General features: G+C 32.5%; 1 protein-coding gene across 1 annotated transcript; it reads left to right on the top strand.

Annotated features, from left to right (window-relative positions):
- Nucleotides 1–2951: 2951 nt before the first annotated feature.
- LOC111640688 (RNA-binding protein 4.1-like) lies at nt 2952–4696 on the top strand. The gene is made up of 2 exons (XM_023386721.1): nt 2952–4319; nt 4395–4696. The coding sequence occupies exon 1, from the start codon at nt 3220–3222 to the stop codon at nt 3892–3894; it is 675 nt and encodes a 224-aa protein (XP_023242489.1). The 5' UTR covers nt 2952–3219; the 3' UTR covers nt 3895–4319; nt 4395–4696.
- The last annotated feature ends 4665 nt before the right edge of the window (nt 4697–9361 follow it).

The raw sequence follows: 9361 nt of genomic DNA, 5'->3' as shown, positions 1-9361 counted from the left end.
ACCTATAGCTGGAAATTTGAACTAAAGTGTCTACAGCGGTAGGAAGTGCTTGACCGCCCTTCACTTTGGTAGCTACCCTTCCGTCCATTGACGTCATGTTATTGCTGCTGATGGAAGACTGTAAACACACAACTACAGTAGTCTAACTGAGCCTGTGTACAAGACGTTGTGTACTTAGTGCCTGCCGTTCTTCAGGTCACCCCTTGCATCCACTGGCGCTGTGCTGTAAACACACAGCTAGTCAACGTGAGTCAGTGTACAGTTGTCCGCTTATCGTGCTTTACGTACTGTGGATACGTTCTGGCTTCTTGGAGGGTAACTACACATTTGGAGAACTTGCTAACATGCATTTGTGTTTTGGTGAAGCTCGAGGGAATGCCAGTGCAACATACCGACCGCATAGAACGTGCAAAGTGCTGTAGAAACGTTCTATCACTTTTCCGGCTATAGGTTTCTCGTATCAAAACGTTCAAAATTTCATCCTTTACAATCCCCCAAATTTTTAAAACGTTCTGATACACCCTGTATAGTATTTAAACGTCACTAGAAAAATTTTTACAATAGCATTTTTTTTAAATAAAATTATTTTTTAATAATAAAAATTAAAAAGGCGCCATTTTTATTCTTGGCCATAGGCGTCCAAAATCCTAGTTACGGCTCTGTGATGAATTTGCTAAAATGAAAGCCAGAAAAATTCAATTAATTAAAAAAATATTATTAAAAATCTATTGTAATGTATTTGTTTTATTATTTTCCCCAAAACCAAATAAATTAAGGGGCCTAAATGCAAATTCTTGCACAGGGCACAGGAATGGCTAGTTACGGCTCTATAAGGTCTACCCGATCTGTAAACCGCTGTCGGTCTCTAAACGTTGTCTCTGCAATCGGCTGCCAGTGTTCAGGGTACGAAGACCGCTTGGCCACTGGTGGGCCTTTATTTCGAATGATTTATGCAATTAACTTCAAAACAATCACGCACCCATCAACACCCATTCAATCACCCATTTCGATCGCCTTAAAATTTAACGTTAAGTTACAGCAAACACATGGTAACAGACTGTAGTATCCTGATCAGTAGCGTAGCGTAGTGGGGACGGCAGGGCCGCCCAGGGCTCCCTAAAAGTGCCCGCCCTGGGCGGCACTTTTAGGGAGCGGCAAAATTTCACAACAAATAATAATAATATCTTGTAAAAATTTGGACCATTTCATTTCATATTTTTGCCGCACCTACGATTCGGACTGATTGAAATGAGCACGGAATTTTTCATTACTTATTCTGTGACGAAACTGAATTTAGTCTTTTAAATTGAGATACCTAAATAAGGGGGCGGCGAAATTTTCCTCCGCCCCGGGCGGCTGACACCCACGCTACGTCACTGATCCTGATTTGGCCTAAAAGTGGCACGTAAGTCAGACCGTGTTTAATTAAGGAACCTTAGTCGTATTCGTGTCAAAAGTTGAACACTGCCAACTCACTTTACACTCGTTCTTCGCCCTGCTCCGACGTAACGTATTGCGGTACTTCCATCACATGTTTGTGATGTTTATTGTGTTATTGACTGCGTTCAGCAGACTCAACAGTTTCGGATTTGTTGGGTATTTTTCTGCTGAACGCCCTGTACATTAGCACTGTTTCGGAACATGTTTGGTATTTTGACGTCACATTTAGTAGCGTCTTTCATTTACGCTACGTATCGCTAGCTGCAATTGATCAATGATGGCTGCTTCCTATTCCAACACATACATAGCTCATCGTTTAGCAGAGGTAACTACATAACAGCTACCAATTGAAATACCTTTGCTCATTTACAAATGTTGACTCTGATGAATGCAGCCATTTTCGCCCTGCGGTTTTATAACACGTCTTGCCTACTTATTGCTGGAGTCAAGAACGTCTTGTCCCATCAGGTGAGGTCTGAATAAGTCTGACTGTGCCATTGTTTTCGCGTCCTGATTGGTGGAAAAGAAAACATAACAATTTAGAGATATAAAAACAAGAAAATTGGTGTGTTGGCCATCTTCTCTCCTTTTTGGGCTTCTTCTCTTCGGACTTAACCATCGAGCGGGCTTAGGAGATCATTCAAGGAGGACTAATGAGCACGTGCGGGAATGGGGCGAAAGTATTTTTTTATTCTGCGTATTGCATGCCACTAGGATATATGTATGTATATGTATACATATATTGAAAGAATCAGACTCTCTTTGGAACAGTGCTTTAGAGACTCTGACAGTGAAAAAGGGTGAGGGATAAAGTGACTAAAATCAAGGTACAGTACATTCAGCGAATTCTTCACGAGTTAAATATTGTACAGACAAAAACGCTCGGAAGTGAGAACTTCTTCGCATTTGTTAACTCGTGAGGGAGGAATAGTGAATATGAGAGTGATATCCCCACACGGAGTGGGATTTATATAATTATATAACATAAGTTTGTTAAAATTTATATAATTCCCGTCTAACTGCTCTCGCGTAAAGGGAATTAGAATATCATGGTCACGCGATTGGAAATAATTGCGGCAAGAGTTTTACGCTAGTGGAGTCTCGGCCTTAAGCTGGATTAAATTCTTGTGAGTAGCAGCAAAATTCAAGCTACCTAATCCAGCTGTATACACAAAACGTACGAGGTGTATTTCGTATCGCCTGTTATTTTTGGCCTATTATTTTTATTTTTTAAATAACAATCTGTTACAGTTGAATAGCAACCAGTATGTACAGTAGTATGTTATACTCCAGAGAACATTCGAAAATCGAAAGTCGCTTATTCACGAACCACTAAATTATGACGTCAATTAATGTAAATTAATTATTTTATTTAAAAATATTTTAAAATATTGATAAATATGAAATGGGAAATTATTAGTGGAATTTATTAGATGAAGACAAAGATTAAACAAAGAAAGGTCGATAGTTTGTGAGGTTTGAGGTTAAGAAGCGACCGATGTCTATGGGTAAAGATGAATGTTCGTCTGGTTGGAGGTTAAAACGCTGGTTTGAGTTATCGATTGGGACATCTTATTCTTCGTTTCGCGCCTGAATCACATAAGAAAAGGTACGAAAACTATCAACAAACAGGACTAATCTTATCAAGGAGATCAATTACCACCTTACCGTCGTTGATTAGTACACGTGTTACCGAACAGTAACGTATTCCTCTCGTTAATCGGTCGTGCGTGTATTGGTCCTTCGTTAGGCTTAAACTGAATATCGAGAGAAAGAAAAATGGGTCGTACTAAACTTTACGTCGGAAATTTGCCGGAGAACTGTCCCCTGAGCGATTTACAATCGCTGTTCGAGCAACACGGTAAAGTAGAGGAGTGCGATATCGTCAAAAACTACGGTTTCGTTCACATGTCGACTGAAGATGAGGCCAAAACCGTTATCGAGGCTTTGAACAACTTCGAGTTCATGGGATCCAAGATAACCGTGGAAATTTCGCACAGCAAAGTTAGACAAAAGCCGGGAATGGGTGGAAAGGGGCAGTGCTACAGATGTGGAAGACAAGGTCATTGGTCGAAAGAATGCCCCAAGAATCCAAATGCTCGCTTGGTATACAAGTATCATATGCATCCTATGCATTCCCCTGGAGGCTATGGTGATCGGCCCATGCCTCGCTACGGTGGCGGATTCGTGGAACGCTCGTATGGTCAGAGATACGCGCCGGACAGAATGAGACCCTATCCGGATCCCTATGAACGGAGACATGGTCCTCCTCACCCGTCGATTCCGAGAGACGATTACTACTACTACTATTATCGTCGTCCCTATGAGGAGTACGGATATGCTCCTCCTCCTGCGCCTCCGCCGCATTTGTCGGGGGGGCCCGCTCCGGGACCGCCTTCGGTGTCCAGACCTCCGGAGAGGTATAACTTCACCGATGACCCGACTTTTGAGTGACGGACGCATCGTGGACGTGTTTTGAACTGGAGACTTTCTTTAAATTTCGTGAAAAAAACGAAGTCTCCCGTTGGAATATCTTTTACTCTTTTGAACGTGTCATCAAAATTTGCTTGCTTTTTCTATTTTTCGCTATATTGCACCCTAACCCTTCTGTTACCATGTCAGCAAGGTCAGAAAATCATACTGACTTTAAATCATAATTTTTATAGGTCGTGGTAGTACTGTCGTAACGGTATTAAACGGTTATAGATACAAAACAGTGGCACAATGTGATTAATTTTTTTTTTCTTTTGTTTTTATAGTATTTCATTTGTTATAATAAATGCATAACCATCCATTTTCAGTTAAAACTATACATTGTGTAAACAAAAATAAATTCTAATCTGAAAGTGTTGCAACAAATTTTGAAATGACTGGGATCTGTAAGTATGATTTGCATTAGAATTTCATAAAATAGGCTAATTGCTAATATTAGCTGTATTTTATATTCTTGTCAGGTTAGGATCATTCGGGGGGTATATTTCAACATTTTAATTTCTTATAACACAATAAAAACTAATTGCCACCTGTTTCATTAAATATTGATAAAATCAAATAAGATGCAGAACTTTATATACAGTCATATTCTCTACATCATAAACAGCATTATAGGAAGATTGTTTTGGTGTGGCTAAACTGTAAGTTTATATTTTGGTGTTAACAAAACTTGAAAAACAAATTGTTAAAAATATGGTCTATTATGAATAATTTGGATGAATATTAATTTTGTATTTTCGTGATAATAAAGGTGGCCAAAATATTTGTGTATCGTGTCACTTTGCAGTTGGAAAAATATGGGCCTACGGAATAATGATGAAAATATCAGTATATTTTTTTATTTTTTTTTAATGAAATCATATTTTCACTTTAAATCATAATTCATATTATAGATTTGTATTTCAAGAATTTACATATATTTATTGAATTAATATTAATATCATAATTCAATGAATATACTAACTTCAGGTGATTACAATTCTCTTTAATAAACTTAAAACAAACAAAAACATTTTTTAGAATTTTTGCTTAGTTTAATGACTATACTTTTAGATGAATTTGATCCCTCTTCAGAAATACATTCTAAAATGAAATTTTGAAAAATATTGCATTTTGAACATACAGTATTTCTGAAGATTTAAATTTATCTAAAATCAACAGTCATTAAATTAAATAGAATCTTAAAAAATGGAATTTTTATTTGTTTCAAGTTTGAACTAAAATATTTTCAGGTTTAATATTTATTTATTAGGGAAAATGATTTTAATTATTAATAATAAAGTAACTGTAACAAACTTGTTTAAATATATGTTCAAATATTAAAAAATTTGACTCAAAATATTTTTAATTAAAAAACATTTTAAAATACTTTACAGTCTAAATAATATATATAAAAATTTTTCATTGTAAAAAAAATGTTTAAAGCAAATATTGTTTTTTCAAATACAGTGAAACCTCCATTAATACACTCCTGAATAACACCTCTACTTAACACATCTTTACAATCCCCCAGACCCTTCAAATAGGACATCTATAATATTTACTTCTAAAAGGCAAATTTCTTGATCTCGACGCTGTATGCTATTTGGAAGTTATACTGTACATAGTATTTGAAAAAATACAATAAACTTTTTCAAAATCAATAAATTAAATTAGGTAATGTGAAAACATTGTTTTAAATATATTCTTTACTATGGAAATTTTCATTATATGTATTTTATAAAAGACTGTAAAGTAGCTAAAAAATGTTTATTGTTTATATATATATATATTTTTTTTTTTTGCTTGCTATGAATTTCAAAAGTTACTTGGAAACATTTATGAAACTTTCATAACTTAATTAAACAATTCTAAATACTCAGTAGATACATTTTATTGAATTTTTTAAAAAAATTAATATAAGTTTTTGCATAAAAATGAATTTATTACACTTCAAAACTTTGTTGATCATTTATGTTTGAAGTAAACAGTGAAACTAATTTTTACAAAATTGTAGATCATACAGATTCTCTTTGTTTTATATAGAAAATATCATCAAATATACAGAGAAATTTGAATATAAATTGAGGTGCTATCATTTCATGCAAGAATTAGTTAATTGCTTTTTGAATATTACAAAATATGGAACTTAATTAAAATATGAATTATTGATTTTTCTCTTTGTCATACAAGATTTATGATAAAATAAAAATATGAGACAATAAATGTCTCTCACAGAGACATTTTGCTCATATAAAAAAATATGATATATTATACATACATACAATTAATATTATATAAAAATTAACAATAAAATGATATTAAATTACAAAATTGCAGCTTTATTTATAGAAGGGAACAATGAATAGTGTACAAAGAATATTTTACATTTATTTCTAGTAATAGGACTGCTTCTATTTAGTACTGAGAATTCATTTCTTCAGAAAATTTAATATTAAACCAAAACATATTTTAAGAAGTTTTCAGTTTTAAACTTATGATTGATTCAAAGTTTATTCTGATTATATTAACATTATCTGTTAATTTGACCGGAGATATTTTTTATGTATTTACTATTAATTTCTCAATAATACATTAAATACTTCTTAGTCTTTATATATTTGAAAAAATTTAGGGTTGCTTTTCTTTGTTTATTCTTTTTAGTTGTATATATGAAATGTCAGGTTGGAAAACTTATTAGAATTTTATTTCTTATAAAATCTCATAGTTAAGTATTTTGGTATTTGAACATCTTTAAATTTTTAAAACTATTGAGTTATTGCTGTTAATATATATCTATCTTACTGTTAAAATTTTAAGTTTTTCTTTTTCCTATTCTTGTTTGATTACTATAACAAAATTTTATCTTGATTCTATACTTCCTGTAGGTTGTTCCATTTTCTTAGCTAGAATGTTGAAAGAAACTCTTAATATATTTTATTGCCTGAAATTGATGAACTTTCACTTGATTTCACAATATTTCTCTTCTTATATGTGTATTCTTTCTTTTTGGAATTCATATCTTACATGACTTGTATAATAAATAACATAAATATAAAACTTCACCTATAGTAAACAGAAATTCAAAACTCTTTAATTCAGAAATAAGTTTTGAAAATTTATAAGTTAGTATTTAGATTTATGGAATTATATTCTCAAAAATATTATGTGCGCTCGATTTTTCTGGTATTAATGTTGCATTCTTCCAAGTCACCATTTTGTGTCTATATACACTTCAATTTCAAATTCTGTCCCTTGTTTTTCTAATAGCATATTTTTATGTATCTGATCATCACGATTTCTATTTTCTCTTCACCCTCTTGTATGTATATTCTCTCTCTCTTTTTTTTTTTTTTTTTTATTACAATTTCATTTAAATAAGATCTAACCAGAGAATAAGTAGAATAAACAGAACATCTTGTAACTTCAGCACTAAATTTAATAAATCAAAATGTTTTGACGTAATATCATAGGCCTTCCTCAGTGAAGTACATGAATTTAAAATAAAACAAACATAAGCATATCAAATGTAATAGAAATAATTTAAAAATTAAAAAGCACTCTAAAGATAGTGTTCACATAAAAAATTAAAATTAACGAGCAATTATTAATTGTGGCATTGTCACAATGCTGGGCTGCAATTTTAATCATATTTTTAATTTATTTAATTTAAAATATATGCTGTCCTCAAATTAGTAGTGGCTTGCCCCTGTACATCATACTTTTCCTTTAACAATAGAGTTGTGCCAGTCATCTAACAAACACCTTTCAACGAAAAATGTTTGAATTGAAATAACGACTTCTGGTTTGCATTGAAAGTCTGTATGTAGTTACTCGGGGCCTACTGCCCCTAAGGTTTCCACATCTGATCTTATCTTTCATCTATCTAACTTTGTTCTTGAGATTAAGGAAAGACAGATGAATGGCAGTGGGAATTTATAGGTCTACAATTTTTTCAAATTGCAGTCCAACATATTAATTAATTAAACAGACAAAATGGTATAAAAGTGCTAAAAATAGAAATTGATATAACAAAAACAATTATAATATAGCCAAGTCTCAAATTACATTACATAAATGGATTTTCATGCTATATGTAAGGTGTCAGCATCCCTATGATTGATACAAAATAGTTTTTGGTTGGTTTTAAAAATTTCTGAGAGTTATAGGAACTTAATAATATTAGGATTCCTAGTCAGTCTAAAGATCTTGATCTCTTCTTGCTTTATCTGTACATCTTGATTGGTGGCATAAGTTTCTAATGCATATTGATATTAGGTTGAAAATGTTTTGATTTATTAATTAAATTTACTGCTGGAGTTACAAGGTGCTCTGTTTATTCTACAATTTTATTTTACAAAACAACTTTCAAGGAAGAATTCTATTTTCCATTTGTAAGCCTTATTTTGTCTTCACTGTTTTTAAAGCTTTCATTTTATGATTAAATGAATTAAGTTGCTAATACTCTGATAAGGATTGTAATAATGTAACTAGTTCTCATTTTCACTTGAATAAGTAATGACTCAAATCTTAAAAAGAAGAAACTTGACAAAAAGATACCTTAAGATATTAGAAATAAATTTTGTCATATAGTTTGTAGCTACTAATTTTTTTTAATTATTACTTAAAAATTTATAGTATTTTAAACATTTATGATTTATGAGAATTAAAAATTCATCAGTCAACATATCTGCTTCTTAAGAACACTAAAACCTTTCATTACTCAAGAAATGTTTTCAGCCTTTATTAGGCCATCCTCAGCTTTGAAAACAGAATATATTTGAATCTCAGAATGAAACAACAAAGAATAGATTTTTAAATTAACCAATTGTCAAGTAGAACTTTACGACACATTGACAGTTCATATTAAATTAATTAAACATATATCGTTTTTATCCCTCAAATAAATTTATTACAGTTGACCCCTCTATAACGCAGTAGATGCGTTCCACTTTATAAGAATTTTACGTTATAGGAATCCTTAAATACATGAGCCAATCATAGCCCAGCACGTGTGCAGTTTACGGACTACGGCTGTTTGAAAGGTTTTCTTCCGTAAAATTAATCGATTCTAGACTAATTTGACTCGACTTTTCCAAAACACGTATAATTTTTTGGGAATAATCCATATAAACTATGCTATAAACAAAAAGTTGTAGGACTACTTACCGGGTGTGCCCCATTCGACGATGCCATTGCTTAAGCATGTTTTCATTGCGGAGCAGCGCACCAAACGGCGGGCGCATTTTCTAATACAGTCGATCCCCCTATAAGATCATTGATTTTTCCGTTTTATCTGAATTACATGTTGTACGAGTCACTTAGATTTTACAAATATGTGAGCCGTTCACAGCCCGGCACACGTATTTGTAAAATCTAAGTGACTCGTACAACATGTAATTCAGATAAAACGGAAAAATCAACGATCTTATAGGGGGGTCGACTGTAA

Source organism: Centruroides sculpturatus, unplaced genomic scaffold (assembly GCF_000671375.1).
Source record: "Centruroides sculpturatus isolate CEXI.00-Female unplaced genomic scaffold, Cexi_2.0 scaffold1395, whole genome shotgun sequence".
Taxonomy (NCBI): Eukaryota; Metazoa; Arthropoda; class Arachnida; order Scorpiones; family Buthidae; genus Centruroides; species Centruroides sculpturatus.
Note: the sequence above shows the minus strand (reverse complement) of the source record. Positions and strands in the feature narration are given on the sequence as shown.